Source organism: Amblyomma mixtum, chromosome 3 (assembly GCF_055824585.1).
Source record: "Amblyomma mixtum isolate Tamu chromosome 3, ASM5582458v1, whole genome shotgun sequence".
In the NCBI taxonomy this organism is placed as follows: Eukaryota; Metazoa; Arthropoda; class Arachnida; order Ixodida; family Ixodidae; genus Amblyomma; species Amblyomma mixtum.
Window position 1 is genome coordinate 193,856,154 of NC_143014.1, and position 19,051 is coordinate 193,875,204.

Sequence of the window (19,051 nt, forward strand, 5' to 3'; positions counted from 1 at the left end):
TTTGCCGATTGCTGCATATCACTCTGCCGATGGCAGAGCGGCTAGCTGCCACAGGACTGGCTGGAAGGCTGGTTGACCCCTCCCACCGTCAGCGATGAGTTTATGAAATAAAGGCGGGAGCCAGGATGTTTAATCCGATTTAAATTAGGGAAATCGGCTGTGCAGGAAAATAATTTGAAGTTTCTAAGAATGCTCGGAACGTGTAGATCAAGTTTCCGCGGTAAAAAGATGAGTTCAAATTCCTCTTTAGTGCACCATTAAGTGGACGCCACAAGCTAAGTGGCTGTACGTTGACCAGTAATAAGTGGGCTTTCCATGCTTGTTTGCGACAGATGCTTTCGTGGTTGCTGCATACCTTTTTTAAAATTTGAAACACCTCCCTCTTTACCAATATTGACTGCATTTGCAGAGAAACCAACCCAAGTAATTCAGATAAGCTCCCAAGATACTTGACAAAGCAGTGGCATTGTCTTATGTGCTGAAATCCCAGTACATAGGTGCCATTGCGTTTTACTACTCTTTCCTTACCACGGGAAAACAGGTAATTTCAGGGTGGTGCACAAAAATTTTTTTACTCATGCATTTAAAAATTGTTCATTATTACGACACATCATAGTGCAGCCAAGAGAATTTTCTTTTCAGTTATATTAAGAACAAAATAGAAGATACATTGCTAATGAAGGGAAACCTTTGATTGGCACAATTTGAGAGACACTCACAAAAGTACACAAAAATATTATATACATCATCAGAAAATAGGAGAATACAAAATCTAGAATATACGTTTTGTGCGCTATTGTGTAAGAAACAAGTATTAAGAGTTACTGAACTCTTCATGCTAAACTTTCTGTTCAAGGAAAAAGTGTCTGCTATACTGCTGGTGCCATGGAATCATTCAGAACATGGCCGTTACCTTCAGAGAGGCCCAGAAAGCAGTGAATCTCCTCTGCAATGGTGGAAAGGAAGCTACGGATGGGCACCTATCGATAGTCCAGGCTGGGTCGAGCAGTTCTCTCTGTCTGAACTAAAATAAGACTAATGGACGTCATATTTTCACACAAAGCCGTCTCTTGCGCCTACAAAGTCGTGTCGATGCTGCGAAATCGCGAGAACGCTGTTGTTGCCAAGCAAGACAAGGATGCCAGCTTAGGTGCCATGCTTGCTACGATAGTTCTGTGTTGACAGATTTTGTGCAAAGTTTAAAAATACTCCCTGATATGGCTCACCAAAAAAAAGCGATTCTGAAACTGAAGTACAGTACTCCTGAAACATCCTGAATGGCACTACTTTACCATACATAGTGGTAAAATAAAACATACACTCGCCAAAGATTGTTTTTAAAACATGACGTTTCGGGACTCCTACGGGTCCCTTGTTCACAATGAAAGATGGACGGAATGGGCCGCTTCTTACATGCGCACTTTACAGCGCAGTGAGTGGGCTTAGTTATCCGGGAGATTACCCTTCGTCCTGTTAGTAACATTCTCCATAGTCTGTATATAAAAAGATTCTAAAAGCAGTCGTGACGATGAAGATTTCATGGTATCTAAGATTGTGGCGTTCTCCCAGTCAATGGTGTGCTTCATTTCTTGAGCATGCTCTGCCAGGGGGTTGAATGACGTGCGACACTTGTTGACGTCGTTGTTGTGTTCTCTTAATCTTCTTTTAAAATCGCCTGACTCGCCTATGTATGAGGCATCGCAGTTTTTGCAGGGGATTTTGTACACGACTCCGGGGTAATGTGGGCGCTCCAGACAGTCTTTAACGTGACAGAGCTGTTGTTTCAGCTTGCTGGATGACGTATCCTACAAATATTCGTGGCAGAGCCTCACTTTTTTCCCGGGCATAAGGAACGCTCGCATGCTTCTGTTGTCCGATGAGTCTCGGCTCAGCAGGTTGCAGAGAGCGACGTTCGTTTTGCAGCAGTTGTCGAGGAGGATAACCATTCTTCTCGAGGTCGATGCGGACTTTTTTCTGCTTGGAGTAGCGCAGACCGGGACTGGAGCAATGACTAGCTGCACAGTTATATAGAGCGGACGTGAAGGAACGTTTGTGGCCAATGGGGTGGGCGGATTGAAAATCCAAGTACTTCCCAGTGTGTGTAGGGTGTAGGTTTCCGGTAAACTGTAGTGGCAAAACCATCGGGAGTGCGGAGAACAAGGACATCAAGAAAAGCAATCCATTCGGAGACTTCTTCTTCCATTGCGAATTGAACTCTTGGTTGAAAAGAATTTAGATGGTCCAGAAACAGTTTGGCGTCCTTGCGGGGAATTGCACAGAAACGATCGTCCATATACCCCAAGAATAGCTTTGGACGAGTATGAAACGATTGCAGGGCCGAGTTGTCAATAGATTCGAACGCGAGGTTGGCACAGGTTACGGATACCGACGCACTCATAGCCGTGCCAAAGATTTGCCTGTAGGACTCGTTGAAAATGAAATATGTGTTCTGCAGACAGAATTTCACGAGATGGCACAGATCAGCTATTTCAAAAGATACTATGCTTCCAATTGTTTCCGACCAGCCAGCTACTTACCGTCGAATGCTTTTCACGGTTTTTCAGACACCGGAAGTATGTGTGATGTGATCCAGCCAGTAGAGGCTTAGGTCGTCAGGCAGGACTCTGTCTAACCCTTGACTACTTTACCAGACGTGGCTTGGATTGCTCAGCATGGGGCATTTCGTGCCATCATTTAAACTGAACGATTTGAATAGGCTTGGTGAGCTAAGAGAGTGCAGCTTCCATAGCCAGATGTCATGCTTGCCACATTGTATCCAACAACAGGTGCCTTAATCGTTGAGCTGCCATGGTCTTTTAAATAGTCTGGTTTCTGACATAACTGGCCTTGGTGCATCACATTGCTGAAAAATGCTGTGTGGGTACTTTCTTTAACTGGTTTGTCTTTTGACTTTGTTTCTTGCTGAAGATGTTCTTTAGTTCCCACTTGAATCTCATTTGCACGGAATGTTGTCGCAGGACTGTTTAAAACATGCGGAGAATTTCATAGACCTGGTCAAATGTTTAGGGGAATCCCCCAAGGTGGAGTAGATTTCTAATAAGGGAGTAATTACTCATTGGACAGTAAGCTGACCGGTCTGTAATTTTTAAAGTCCTTGGCGTATCCTTTCTTATAGATTAAGGTGATGTTAGTGTTCTTCCAAGATTTCAGTATGCTCAAAGTCATAAGGCATTGTGTATACAGGATGGCTGGTTTTTCTAACATAATCTTCCTGCTCTCCTTCAAGAGATCTTCTACCTGATCCTCACCAGCTGCTTTCATCCCTTGCATTGCTCCTAAGGCTTTCTTTACTTCCTGTTTTGTTATTGGTGGGATGTCCAATTGGTGTGCACTACTCTCTCTCTCATTAACATCCTGATTACATTGGCTGCAGTATAGATTTGTGTAGAACTCTTTGGCTACTTTAACTATCTTACCCATATTCTCATAGCATATACATCTGATATTCGCCTGTGCCTGATTTCAACTTGACTGCATTTAGACTGCCTCCTTTCTTTAGAGCATGCTCGATTCTCTCCGTATCGTACTTCCTTATGTCAGTTACCTTGCACTTATTAATTAGGTTTGATGGCTCTGCTAGTTCTGTTCTGTCTGTGAGGTTAGATGCTTTCATGCTTTGACGTTTTTTAATCAGATCCTTCGTCTCCAAATGAGGTATTTCTGTAAAATTTCCAAATTTCTGTAAATTCAGTATTGCAACATTAGAGGGAACAGAAAAATTTCAGGCAAGGATTTTTGAATTACCAACATTCAGTGCATTTTTTTGTTGTTGTTGTTTCATTGGTTATACATCTTGAAACTTGTCTGAATACAAATTGCTTTACAGTGCTACTACAGTACTACTTTGCAGTGTGAGAATCATTGCTGTAGTCTGAACTTGGATCGATTATCTTTAGCAGCATACATGCAACATATTGCCTTTACACAGCTACCTGATCTTATATCTGAGTGAAACACCAGTGGAGAATCCCTCTGCATAAAGTATTGTGGGTGTTTTTGGGAAAGCCATGCCAGCACTCAGTTTCATGTCTGCTAGGATGCAAGCCATCAGTGTGGGAAGGCTCATAGTGCTCGGGCACTCCCTGGCGAGTCTTAGTAGTGTCCATTGTGACTGGTAGGGAGGCATTTTTTCTTCATTTGCTTGTGTTGAGGCAGCTGACTGGTTTGACCATTATGGTTTGAGCTGTTTACCTATTCCAAGGCTATGTCTGTGCGACATGTTGGCGCACCTTTGATTTTGCGCAGCTGGATATGCTTGCTGTGTGCTGGGTAACAGGGGCTGTGGATTGATCAGTGTTTTTTTTTTTTTCTGATCCGTTACCAATGCCACTTCGTCACCCCAACTGATTCCGGCACCATTTAAAGGGACACTAAGGAGAAATTGAAGTTGGCTTGTATCGACAGAATACCAGCTCCTGATTACAAAAACACCACTCATACTGACAACAAAGCTCTTGTAACGTAGAAAAGAGCAAGAACCAAAATACAGGTATTGCCGCCACAGGCCAAACTCGCAAGTACAAGCGTCATGACGTCATAGGACAAAACAGTGTTGCTAGAACCAATGGTTCTAGCAACACTAGGACACGAGAAGCACAAATCATTGAGGCGCAGCCAATGCATGCGCAAATCTCCTTGACGTCGCCAGATGGCGCCACATGCCCGGCAGCTACGCGCGCCTGAAGCATCGGGACCAATCAGCGCCTGCTCACCGGTGTTAGGCAGGCTCCCGGTATTCCGCTAGCGGTAACAAGGTACACGGTATGCTAAAGGTGTCTATTTGTGAGAACTTCGTTGACGACTTCGAGAACGAGATCCATCGTATCGCTGGCAAAACGCCAGTGCAAACGTAAGTGAAGCGACTGTAGCGACGGCCACAATAGCCGATAGAGGCCTTCAACATGCGGCCGGCGGTAGCTTTCTTTTCGGCTGCTGCTAGGCCGCACTGCTGGCCGCCAGAAATCACGGAGTCTGCGTCACGTCATGTTCACGTCATATTTCACGCCACTTAGTCCTCTGTCGTCATAGGAGAATCCCAAGTTTGAATCAGAGCGGCGGGAAAAACTTTTTCAACTTCGAATCCGAATTTCTTAGAAATAAATGCATTTTTCGCTGCCGGACAAGTGGAAACAAAGCCATGACATGCCGAACTATCGGATTTTGCTATAAAAAAATATTAATAGTGCTCTCCTCACTGTCCCTTTAATGCATCCATTGAACTTGGTGTTCCTGAGGGTGTTCGGGAACAAATCACAGCGGTGTGCTCAATGTTTCCTAGTCTGATGCCCGCCCACTTGTGTCCATATTGGTAGAGCGCTTTGATCATTTCCAGATGTGCATTGATGCACTGTTGCATGAACTTTTACATGGCGCCATTCCTGAGTGCTTGGGCCCATGCAAACAGCAGTAGCCTTTGCATGTGCTACCTTAGTACTGATACCCTTGCTGAAATTGAAGGCAACATTTTAAAGTATGGCCTGCTGAAATTTGAGCCTAAGCCACTTGAGCTGTTTGCATGTATGCATCACTCCTGTTTGCTTTTCTATTTGCTTTTCTATTTGACTGTTATCAGTGATAGACACTTATGAAGAAAGGATTGGTTATCAGAGAATAGATTTGTGTCGGGTACATTTGTAATTTATTTTGCATTTTCCCCACAACGCTTTGAAGATTGCTAAGCAGCATGTAGTGTGTGTTTTCTTAGTGGTTAATAAAAGCCAATTTATTCCCACTAGAGAGTGCATTAGCATGGCAGTGTTTGGGTTTGAACCTAGCAAATGTGCACATGCTATTTGAGGAGGTACTTGAAGGCGCTGAGGATGTGAATTGTTTTCTTTCAGAATGAAAATAACAAAATTGCGTGTGAGACTCAATCACTAAATGAAGAGTTGATGTTGCAGGTTGATTATGGTACCAGTGCACAGCAGGCACAACATAGTGATGTTCAAAACAACTGAATAACTTTGACAAAAGTAGAGGTACTATTGATACTTCAATATTAATTAATCCTGGCCTGCAAAATGGTCTCGGTGTGAGATTTATGCGAATGATGTGGTTTCGTTATGGCTCAGGTTTATTTTTCAATGTCTTGTTTCTCATGTCCTTTCAAGGCAGATTCAGCTAAATCTGTAGTGGTACCTGCTGCGGCTATAGGCCAACAAAGTTAACTTGTGATGAGGTATCATATACAGGGTGTAGTTTGTAAAAAAAAAAAGTATAATATGAAAAAAGAAAAACTAAATTATGTTGCACAAGTGAACATTGCTTCTCACTATCAGGCAGTTTTAACAATCTGCACTATGTTTATTCTCTGTTCTCATATTTGTCTCGAAAAAAAATAAAAGTGAATTTTGGCTTTCAGGAAATGAAATGTACAGTAACTATTTTACTTCTCGATGACACCTAAACCGCGTAGTGTGGTGCAATGAAAGAAAAGGAAAATGGTGCAGTAACCACAGTTACTGTCTCACTTCTCGGTGGATGCCTCAACTGCTCCATAAGGAAGAGGGAGGAAGGTGGGAGTGAACGGAAGAAAGGGGTGCCGTAGTGAAGGGCTCCGGAATTATTTCAACTACCTGGGGATCTTTGAAGTGTACCAACATGCACAGCATGGTGGTGCCTTTTGAGCTTAGCCTCCATCGAAGCACGGCCACCACGGCCGGCCTAGAATAGCTGAGTAGCCTAGTGCCCTAACCACTGAGCCACCATGATAGCTTAGGTGAAAGGGAAGAAGCAGTGGCGAGGTGAAGCACGCACGGAGCAGACGAAGTTGAGCATGCGTGCGATTCTGCTCTATTTTCATGGTGGCCGCTTTGGTCCCTCACAGTTCTCATCTTTTGAGATCTAGTAAATGCATATAGCTGCAGGAGACAAGTCAAAAGCGGATGACAAACAAAAGGCTCTGTGCCATCTCTTCTGGCATAGTTTCGTTTCTGGATCTTCAGTAATTCGCGCTCACCTCAAGGCAGCAACGGAACTGTAAGAGCTGCAACAAATTTTTGCCGCCCGTAAGCATGCAGGATGTCGGCATATTCGCAGATTGCTGGAAGCCACCGAACGCGGTGACAGTCAGGCACCATTGAAGTGCAGAGAGTCCCGCTTCGGCTGGTGTAGAGTCGTCATGATGCGTGTACTAAATACACACCGTAAGATGCCTGCTGGCACTTCTTGCAATAACTGACACGAGTCAAAGCACTACAGCATGAGGTGACACTTGCATCATACCGTGTGGGAACACAGCCGAGTTTGTATTGCATGGATTTTCTTTGGAAGCTGTACAGCAAGTCTAACCCACAGCATCGTAGCAGCAGGGGAAACGCAACACATGGGATGAGGTAGTGGTGTTTTTCTGGAGCAGCTTTCCTTGGATGATTTCTGGAGCCCATGCCATAGCTACCAGTAGGTTCCAGAAGGTTTTCACCTGTCATCGTCTTCCCTACGGCCGCTGCGGTGGCTCGGGTTATGGCGCTTGGCTGCTGACCCGAAAGACGCCGGTTTGATCCCAGCCGCAGCGGTCAAATTTCGATGGAGGCGAAATTCGGAGGCCTGTGTACTGTGCGATGTCAGTGCGCATTAAAGAACCCTAGGTGGTCGAAATTTTCAGTACCCTTCTCTACGGCATCCCTCATAGCCTGAGTCGCTTTGGGACGTTGAACCCCCATAAACCATGAACTAACCGTTTTTCCTACTTCAAAATTGAAGTCACCCATTGATGTGGTGAACTGCATTTTTACTTTGAATTTATGCTTCAGGTAGATTACAACTGTTTTGCTCAGAAGCTTCATATACATGTAGCTGCACCAAAAGTTGTTTAGTTGGTCCGAAGTTACATGATGCACATGAGTAAAAGGCATTCCCGTTCGTTCGAACAAAATTTTTTCTATTGAGCAGTCAAGGGTAGGGGTGAGGGTCTCGTTATGACATACGTATTCAGGAAGCGCACAGTTATCGAAAACCAAGCATGGAGGAATGTTTTTTTTTAAAATATATGTTGTTGATCAATAGGAAATTAGTAACGTAAGCATTTTATGGCTGAAAATGAATTAATAAGAAAGTAGGTTTTGAGTATGCTGAGTCCTAGAATAGCAAGGCAGGAGGATATTCCATGATTAATCCTTTCAGATGCTATGTACACAATTCTGTACATAGCAGACTTGAAGCTTTTAACGCGATAGTGTTAAGGCTGCCGTTCTGCAGAAAAATCCAGCGGCGGGAGCGGTGTTGCGAGCGAAAAATCCCTGGATAAGCAGCCTGGGTGGTTGCTTTTCCACAACCTGCTGACCAGATTGTGAGAAAACTAACCACCGTGGCAGGTGACAGTTAAAGTAATGATTGGTCATGAGAGGTTGCTCGGGAAGAGCAACCTGGGTTGCACAAGCCCCACCGATGGCAGCACCTGCCGTCGCAGGGCAGTGGTGTATCGATTAACTGCGCCAGGAGTGGTATGAGGACTCTTTGTGATCTATGAACGTAAAGCAGATAATTAACATTTTTGTATATATGGCCATTAATTAACCAATTAATGCTATTGCATCATACCCTTAAGGCGGAGCTTAAGTATCCCCTCCAATTTTTTCTGTGGGTGAAAGAACTCCAGATAGTCTAAATTAATCTGGAGCCCTCCGTTACGATATTCCTCATGGCCCGTGTTTCACTTTGGGACGTCAAACCCCACAGTTTACAGTTTGTAGTTCGCAATTTTTAATTTTTTAGTGTGTGCAGCATCTAACAGTGATTTCGTTGGTTCAGGCAAATTTTTGTGGTCTTTCGCATCACAAATAGGGTGCTTTTTCGTGCCAGCTAGCAGGCATGGTAAATATTATTTAAAAAAAATGAGCTTGATAGCATGTCATCTGCTATTGTCATGCAAACAGGTTTTGCCACCAATAATAATGAATTTTTTTTCTGACTTTCTAACGTCATGTTCATTTTTGAAACAGAAAATGATTCATGATCCCTCAGGTGTTTATTTGACAAATTCTGGCATTTTGATATTACAGTTTTCAATCATTGTGACACCTTGCATGAATTTTTGTACCTGTAATACTACTTCGACAGAAAGATGTTTGTTTTCAAAAGAAATAATGAGCGACACATGAATGGGTCAGGTTACAGGGGGCTGCCTGTACAAAATAAAACATGAAATGCAAGGCAAGGGCAGCAACAAGCATTTGACAACATAAAGAGCAGTACTGATACAGTGCTACACCTAATTGGTATAAGAATTGTAATCATTGCTTTGAAGTTGAGAATTGAATATAATGTAAAAGAAGTTGATAAAATATGTAAAATATGTTGTACATAATTCTTATTGTCTTGTTATAGTCTTATGGTATGATGTTTACATGTAATTTAGTTGTTGCCCTCTTACAGAATAACCAGCAGAAGGTAAAGAAAATGTATTTGATCCACTGCCAGGTCTGGTGTTAAAAAGCCAGGGTAGCTCTGACGGCCTTAATCAGAGGCTTCCTGGTGAGTGTAAAAAAAAGCCAAGGTTGTGAAGTGAACTATTAGAAGTCTGATGGTTTCTGCTGACTGACTTTATTTCTAGATAAGTTACACTGTGATTCTCGGTGATGTATACCATGGGGCACAATTTTTTTTCTTATGGGTTAATGTATTTGAGGTAATTGGTTTTGTTCAGTGTACTAGTTTTGGTCTTGTTACATTTCAGAAGGCCCAGTGATGTCTGAAAACGCAGAATCAAAGCCAGAGCTAACACCTGAGGGTGATGCTCAGGCAGCACCACATGCCCCCTCCAGAGAGCGATCACAGCAAAGTGATGCCCCAAAGAGCTCCTGGGTGAAGTTTGATGACGATGCTTCTGCAGCAGCAACAATCGAGCCTTCACAAACACAGACAGTTGAGCCACCATTGCCTATTAAGATGGATGCTCTGCTCAAGAAAGGTTAGTGGTTCTTGCATCGGGCTTATTAGTTGTAGCACCCAAAATGATACCAGCCTGTAATATCTCAGGTACAGTGTCTGACTTCAAAGTGGTGGTTGTAAATTTTTGTCGAACATCTGTTTAGGTTTACTAAACAGATGTTTAGTTGAACTCTGTTCATCACTGTGCAAAAATTTATTTCATTTATATCTGTTCTGCAAAATCTATAATTTCAGAACCAGCCTGTTGCTTATCACGAGTTGACCACATACATAAGTTTGATAGTTGATTGTGTTCACTGTGACATGAGAACATTTTTGTGCGAAGCATATTGCTAGAGCTACCACTCACGCCGTCGGCGTGGGACCCCTTGACGTCACACCACGTGACACCGTGACGTCACAGCATGTGACACCGTGACGTCACACCAAGTGACGCCGTGACGTCACACCACGTGACGCCGTGACGTCACACCACGTGACATCGGATGAGAGGCGGCCTCCACCTCGCGCCGTCGCCGTGGGACCCCTAGCCGTCACGCCACGTGACACCGTGACGTCGTCGTGACGATGCCATCGCACAGACGCCGGAATGTCTTCGAGCGGCATTCCCGCGCATTTCGAACGCGCGTTCACACTCGGTGTAGGTGAAACGCTCGCTCCACCGGGCAGGCAGACGCGGCTTCCGTGGCAATCCAGGCGCTCACCCAACGCGCGTCTCGGGCTTAGTCGGCGTTCCGCTGTAGCCATGCCGTTGTCTTCCCCCACGACGAAGGCTTCTAGTGGTTGTATTAAAATGACCAAGTATGCAACCAAGGAAAGCCATGTATTACCAAGCCTAGCCACCAATATGCTTCGCATCTGACTAGGCTTAACCTTAGCTAAGCCTCAGCCATAATTTTTTTAATTCATTCTACCATGGATGTTGAAAGACTGGAAGCACCTCCTAGGTGTTATTGCAATATATCAGTATATCACATTTTTATCCATTTCTTTTTTTTTATGACATCACTGAAGTGTTTTTATAAAAGTACCTTTGTTTGCTTTTTCTGCATCTTTTTTTGCATGTTTGATACAACTGAGGCCACCATCATTTAGTGCATGTTGTACTTTGTTTTTTTTCCCAATGTGTAGTGACAAATATTTGTTTTGTTATGTGGTCCAACACTTCTTTCTTTTTTAACACATTTTTCAACCCCTTTTTTCTTTCAGTACTGACATATTTTGTTCTTTCCACTGGTGTGCTTTATCATGTTCTTGTTCAATTTGAACCTGCTGTTCTCTTAGTGGCATTTTTTCCCTTCTTTTTGCGCACGCACACACACACACGCACGCACGCACACACACACACTGTTGTTACCATTGCTTCACTTAAGTATTTAAGTTTGGTTTCCGAAATTACTCTTGGGGAACATTTTATTTTTGCCTGTAATTCCCTGCCATGCATACATTTTTCTTGTTTGTAAGTACTTTGTTTCAACTGCACTCCCTTCTGCAGTGCTTCAGTGAGTGAGGGCACTGTAAATAATTAAACTGAAGTACACAACTTGTTAAGTCATTGTATTGCAAATTTCTCAGCTTAGAGCTTAGAAACACAAGTGTTCCATGAAGCTGTTTAACGTAATGCTGCTTATTCAGCCATGCATTTGTGTGACTAACTCTGTGCACTACCACTGCAATGGTAGCGACCAGCAGCTTTGTTTGCTTCTATCCTGGTGGTACAAGAAATGGCTTGCATGCGCAGTGCCTTCTGCTGAGCCACGATCGGACATTTGTGTGACTAACTCTGTGCACTACCACTGCAATGGTAGCGACCAGCAGCTTTGTTTGCTTCTATCCTGGTGGTACAAGAAATGGCTTGCATGCGCAGTGCCTTCTGCTGAGCCACGATCGGACTTGGGACCCCTGGCACCACCTCGGCCCCCGGCTGCTTCCAGCTGCTCTGTGCCTCCTGTGGCTGTATGCCCTCCTGCACCAGCTAGGCTCAAGCCCCGAGCATCAGCTGAACCACAGGTCAGCAACCACGTGGCTCCTGCAGCTACCCACAGGCTGGAGTCTGTCGCCGTGCCCCTCAGTGAACGCCTGGCAACCAGATCTTCATCTGCAACTGGCTTCAGTAAGTGTTGCCAAAATATGCCATGTTGATGTTGGAACCTAACGACAAGTATTCTCTCCTTACTGCAGACAATGGTGACATCATTGTGAATGCCCTGCCAACCAACCGTCGTTGTGCTTGGATCACTAAAGCAGAGTTTAAGCCTGAGCTGGTGCCAGAGGAGCTGATGGCCACAGGTCTCACGGTTAGTCTAATTTTACAGCTAAACGAAAGCTCCTTCCAAAGTGAATGTGTTGGACATGTAAAGGGTCGTCCACTCCTAGCTTGAACAAGCAAGTAGCGTGGCTGCGCTCTTCAGATGGCCAGCGCATCCGATACAGCCAAGCATCAAAGCCAAGGGGCATAGCCGTAGAGGACTAGAGTTGGTGTTCCTTCTCTTCGGCCACTGGCGCTCTGAAGAATGCAGCCATGCAGCTCACATGTTCAAGCTAAGAATGAATGACCCTGTGCTTCTAGATTGTGATCATTTTTTCTTTCTAGGCACAAAAGAAGAAGTATGAAATCCCTCTTCATTTCAATTGTTACAAAGGTCAGCCCTTTATAGCATAAGCAGGTTTAGCAACTTTTTTTAATGCCATATTTTACTATGCTTACAAAATGTGGGATTTTATGGTTGGTTTAAGCCTGCTGAACGCATGTTTCAATTATATTGAGCTGTATAAGATATACCCCTGCTACATGGTAATTTCGAATGCCTTCGAACCGGATGTCATTCGACTCAACTGCCAGACTTGCACTGCTACACGAAGGTTTTCGATGGCATTCGGTTCAGACCACATTTGAGGTTCTGAAGTGCCTTTGAAATGCAAACCCAGCCAGCACTGTCCAATAGCCATCGGCATCGTTTTGCCCCGTCCACAGCCACTCTGCGCGACTGCTTTGGCTTTGTGGCTGTTGAGTTCGGTATCTGGTGCTCGCATTTTTTCTGCTGATTGTTTAGCACATTGCTCACTAGGCCTACTCGTCATGGAAAGGGGGCTGTCATTAATTAAAATTTGAGAACTTGGCAAGCGTTTTTCACTGGTGAGTGTTGAAGTATGCACATGTTAAATGTAGCCACTTGTTTCGCTCATTTCTAATGTGGATAAGATCAAAACAAGGGCAGCAATATTCACACTGTCACCTTATCAGTGTGAAGATTTCACTCAGCTGCCAGTCTGCCAAGTACATGAGGGGTGTCCGTCCGCCGACCAGATTTGTTGATGTCATACTACAACACTACAATAATATGCGGCTGTTGGTAGAATGAATACCAGCTGGCTGATTGCAAGGCAAAGGAGAAATATTAGTTTTTCTGGGATGCCCGATTTTCCGCAAACTTTTGTCCATGACTGTGCCTCTTATCCCTGAGCTCTTGATTTCAGTTTAGGTAAGATTTTTTCAGGACAAGTTCCTGTTGGAGGGCATTTCCCTTGATCAACAAAAGGGTGCTTATAGGTTATTACTTCAGTTTGTGGTCTTGCATTACTGCATAGCCAGCTGTTTAACATTCCGGAGCTTCAAAAAAGGTAACAGGCTATCAGTGCGTTTCATGCAGCGGGGTATGAGTTAGCATTAGTGTCTCCCCGTGACGGTGGCAGGTGGCATGATTTAGTCCATCGTTTACCATGTGACACGCCGTACCCTTTCTCCACTCGCCCGAGACTTCACATGTCACCACCGCCACCGGACACTTTTTGGGCTTATGGGATTCTAATGTGAATGCATTAAAACTTGCTTTCTGATTCTGAGCTGTGCCACTGTTGCATGTTGATGGCTATTGAAACATATAGGCTTGAATTTGTCTGCCTGTTCAAGTTTCAGTTTATCTGAAATGCACGTGAAGGATGGGATCAATGTATTTCCTGAAAATATTGAGTGTTTCAGTGAATTTTTTAAAAAAATTCCTAAGAATGGGGAGTTTGAAATTAAAAGGCAATCTTTTCATGAACAAACTACAGTAAAAGTGCGTTAATTCGACCCCCATTGATTTGGAAATCCGGATAATACGAACCCATGACTCATCTTTCCAGCGCACATAAAACACACGGACAGAGGGGGAGTAGACACCACGGACGCTGGTTTGCTTTGGCTATCAACACAGTTATAGGAACAAAGTTTTTTCTTACAGTACTTTTGGCATCATGACAAAGCTGCCCTCTTTGTCTACAACCAATAGAGCAAGATCATTGCTCTTCAGGTAATTTACATTGGAACTGACTGGTACAATGGGTGCAAGTGGTGCTCCCATGTACTTCTAACATTCTACACCTTCAGCAATACAGCGGTCCTGGTCATCTGAGCTGGCTGCTGCCGCCATCTTTCTGACCTATGACAAGAGGCATACCGGTTCTTCTTTAGGCTCAGTACAAAACTTTGCACCATGACTGAGGACAGCTTCAACCCTTTAAGGCACATTGCACTCGCCAGTACTGGTTACTTGGTTTAGGGCTGCTTGCTTTTATGCTTGCACTTTCTTTAGCGCACACAATTTAGCAAGACATGTACACCACAAAAATTCAATCGTTTTTGCAGTCTCACAGGTAAGTGTTCGACACCACCAGCGTCCGTGTTGTCTGCTCTCCCTCTGTACATGTGTTTTATGTGCACTGGAAAGATGAGTCATAGTGTTACAGACCACCAACTAGCCCAGCTGTCTAGGCTTTATAATTCAAATCGCGAGCTTGGTCGCGGCCAACGCCCATGTAAGCCTGTGTTGTCAAACGCTCGCTAATTCAGATGCTACGGGTCTTGCACCGGTTAATTCGAACGGGCTCATGAAGGGAGGCTGCATTCAGGCAATGATGGGTGTGACAGATCATCAAAATAGCCTTACTGAAAACTTGGATTCCATGCTGCAGAGTCGCTCGTGCACTTCTGACGCACATGACGGCAGGTGTAAGGACGAGCGGAAAGCCCCATTTCCGAGAACAGTCCGACTGCTTAGTTTCGGTTTCACTTATCTGAGCCATGCACAAGCCCACAGCGACAGCAGCTCGGCCAGCCAGCGTCAGCCAGCCAACCTAACTCAGTCAAGCACTGTTTCAGACACTAATTGGCGCGTTGCTGGTGTTTTCTCCCTCTCCTTTTTTTTCTCGCCACTTTGTTGCCGTTTCTTTCGCTTTTGTTTGTGTGATTCTGTTCTACCAGTGCGCCGAAAATGCGCACTCGTCACCATTTGCTTGTCACGTGCCATTCGCTGTTTGTGCAGCGAAGCCTCATCACACGCAACGTCACCACTTATGATGTGTGTGACGTGGAAGCAGTAGAGCTCTATTGCGACACACCGTGAAGGATACGCCAGGCCCTTATGATTTTTGGAGCAGTCCTACTTCGATGCTTCCAACAGTATGCATGCATTAAAGCATTGATGGAAGCGCAAAAAACAGTCATTGCTGTGCTGTTCTTATTGCAAAATCAGGCAGCCATTGCCCAGTCTTTCACCAGATGAGTTTACCATGGTGCAAAAAGTTCTTGGCAGTTTTTCAGGGTCATTCGGTAATTTGAACTTTCAGGTAATTCGAACATTTTTTCCGGTGCCTTGAAGTTCAAATTAATGAGCTTCTACTGTATCAACTGTGGCAGACGTCAGTTACTGGTTTGGTTTGGTTTATTGGGGTTTAACGTCCCAAAGCAACTGAGGCTATATACTACTATATACTATATACTAGTTACTTTATAAAACCTTATGATTAGGTTGCTATAGTTCCAAGCATATTTTTCTGGCTCTGCAGCCAAGGTTAGGAAGGAAAGGGAAGGCGGCGGCCCTTTGTTCCCATGCTGGGGGGAGTGGGCTACCCCAGCCCTAGTGACCTTGCACCATCTCTCCATCTTCCATCCTTCACCTCTCCGCACCTCTTGCCCAAGCAAAGAGCAACCCACTCCCCACGGAACGGGGACAAAGGCCCGTCTCCTTCCCTTTCCTGCCTGCCTGAAAAAACCAGGAAGAAGTTGTCCTGGAATATAAGAACTGAAATTAACAACTTTTAAATTAAATAGTCTGGTGGTTAGTGAAATGGGTAGCTAAAAGCCATGTACAGCTGGCCAAATTTTTAGCTTGCGTGTGCGACAGCCGCATTTTCCATGCTCCTGCAGCTTATGACAGAGCAAGCTTACGAAAATATCAAATCCAAGCACAGGCTCACTAAGCTCATGCTTAATATTGAGCGTTCCGCAAGTTTGCTTCGTCATAAACTGCAGGAGTGCAGAAGCAGCAGCCATCGCACACGCTAGCTAAAGATTTGGCCGGCTGTCCAGGGTGATCCACTCTGAGGGCGAACACACGAGGATGTTGCCGCGCTCTTTGGAGCGCCCTTGGATTGGACAGGGCCTTGCATTGAATCAAAGTGTAGTATATGCGGAGAAGGACCAGAAGGTGGTGCTTCGTCCTCTTCCGCTTTGCTTTGATGTATGGCTAGGATGGACACTCTGGCGCTCCGAAGAGCGCAGCCACACACTCGCATGATCACCCTATGAATGGATCACCCTGTATACAATATGATGTCATAGCAGATGAACAAAATTAATTCTCTGAAGCTCTGCAGCACGAGGAAATCAGGTTCTTTTTTCTGCAGAAAACCGAAACTGAGCGTGAAAGGTGTGCAGGAAGCTCGGTGCAAATGTAACATCAGCCAATGACGTTTTGCAGTGCCTGTGATGCCAATTTGGGCTGCACTATCGTACCATGTCATTCGCATTCTTTTGCTTCGCCGCTTGGTGCAATGGAAAGGATAGTTGTCGCCAAAGGCGTGGTCATTTTCTTTTAGTGTGACGAAACAATAGAAAGTGCATGCCATGGTACGTTGGAACAGGCAGTTCGAATTTGGCACCATAATCATTCCCACGCACCATCAGCGGACGTTCAGTTAGCACCGAGTTTTCTGTGCAGCTCATGTGCTTAGTTTTGGCTTTTGCACCGGATAAAGCGCTGGATTTTCTCACATTGCAGAGCCTTTCAGGACGGATTTTTTTTTGTTTCAAAAACAGATATGTATCACTTTGTTCGTAGCTTCAAGCTCCCCATTGGCATTTTCCACCAAACTGTGATAATTAACAACTTGGTTAGTGAGTTCTGGTTCACCAGTTGCCTAATTTGGATTATTTTTATAATAATTGATGTCTTCCAGGGCTGACTGTGTGGTCCTGAAAAGATTTTCTTTCTGTTTTAACTCCGTATTTTTAGGAATTTTTGAAAGTGTTCACGGACACACCCAGTATATTTGTTTTCTGTCTGTTCAAGAGGGCTTGTTAGGGTTGTTTAAATGTTTTGTATATTTTGGAAAATATTTATTATTAAAGTTTGTTTCCTTAAGGTATTCTCAGGCTGGTTTCTTGTACAGTTATGTTGCATACTGTAAACTTATTTTTTGTAAATGGCCCTACAGTTTGCAAAGAATTGATCTTTGAAGCATTTGTGCTAAAATGAAATGAAATTCTGTCAAGATTTGCAAATCTGTCTAGATTTGCTTAGTAACAATTTTTGGAGGTTGTCATGTTAAGGCAATGTACTTTCTCTCATTAAGAAGTCTAAAATAAATGAAAGAGCTATAATTCGTGGCTATCTGAAGTGCTTTGTTAACTTCGTTATACAATTCTTGCCTATGTGTAATGAGCCTCCGGCCCTGCCGTGGTGGCTCAGTGGTTATGGCGCTCGCTCGGCTGTTGACCCGAAAGACGCGGGTTCGATCCCGGCTGCGGTGCCCGAATTTCGATGGAGGCGAAATTCTAGAGGCCCGTGTACTGTGCGATATCAGTGCGTGTTAAAGAACCTCAGGTGGTAGAAATTTCCGGAGCCCTCCACTACGGCGTCCCTCATAGCCTTGGGACGTTAAACCCCAATAAACCAATAATGAGCCTCCATATCTGCATTTAGCCTAATCATGTGGTCTGCAGGGGATTCATCGCACTGACTGAAAAGTTTTACATAACATTAGCCGCATTCTGTTCCTTCTCCAAGCCATCTTCACTTGTGCAACATAGCAGTAAATAAAAAGATTGGTCATGGCTGTCTTGAGAAAGCTGAAAGGAAGCGTTAAGTTCACTTGGTTGCAAACCTGGCTGTGCCGGTTTACCAGGTGTTTCAACTAGGGTGTTCTGCAGTTTTTTAAAAATACACTTTTTGAGTTAGAAGGGCGCTCTTTTCAGCATAGCATTGTCAGCAGTGCAGCGCATCAGAATACAGCTAAGACGTGGCAACAAATTTTGGCTATTTCGACGAGCTATGTTACGTGCACTGGAGGGGTTGCTTTGCCTCTAAGCTTCTCGAAAGTGCATATATTTTGGCATGATGTAGCCAAAATTTGTTGGGCGACCGGTCCAAGGGTAACTGCATTTTTGCAATTCTAAAAACTGTTATGGATATTACTTACGGTAGGCTACATGCCTCAGTAAATAAGGAGACTAATAGTGATAGTTAAAAAGTTAACTACTGTGTTAGTTACCAGCCTTCTAATAGCATGTCTTAGCTGTATTCTGATATGCTACACCGCTGGCAGTGCTATGTCAAAAAAAGTGCTCTTCTGACTAAAAAAACCCATTTTTAAAAAATAGCAGAACATCTTAAGTGAAGCGCCCTGTATTACGAGGAGGTAGTTTGATGATGGTATTCTGCAGCGTCTGTGGCTGTGTTATGAAATTTAATGTTTCACATTATTCTGAATCTTGGCATGGAATGAGCCAAAAACAAACGAAAGGCCTTCAAGCGGATGCTTGGGCGAGTTGGTATGACATTTTCCTGAAGAACAGCGCGAACTTGGACGAGGACTGAAGGAAGCCACATGGATGGGCGCTGTAGAAAGGCTGTCCATGTGTGTTCCTTCAGTCCTCGTCCAAGTTCACGCTGTTATTCATCAAAAACAAAGCTTGCAAAAAAATAAATGTTGTTACATTCTCTAGTGGCATAAGTATCAAAATGTTGGCTGGAGTCATTACTGAAGTGAATTTTCACTGTGTGTACTGACAAGTCTGCAAGCCTTAAACACAACCTAGAAGCTGCTTTTTTTTTCTTTCGTTCAGGCTCTAGGTTTGTAGAAGTATTTTTGTTGATGTATA

The 19,051-nt window shown here is 44.1% G+C and overlaps 1 protein-coding gene across 2 annotated transcripts in view; it reads left to right on the forward strand.

Annotated features, from left to right (window-relative positions):
- LOC149353160 (uncharacterized) overlaps positions 1–19,051 on the forward strand; it is a 44,493-nt gene that overhangs the window by 2,247 nt on the left and 23,195 nt on the right. The window contains exons 2-4 of one of the 2 annotated variants that reach the window (XM_089582350.1): positions 9,695–9,928; positions 11,777–12,022; positions 12,091–12,206. In XM_089582350.1, coding sequence (XP_089438476.1) covers positions 9,706–9,928; positions 11,777–12,022; positions 12,091–12,206 — 585 coding nt within the window. In that variant the 5' untranslated portion in view covers positions 9,695–9,705. The remainder of the gene's footprint in view (positions 1–9,694; positions 9,929–11,776; positions 12,023–12,090; positions 12,207–19,051) is intronic. The other variant, XM_089582351.1, reaches the window with a different exon arrangement.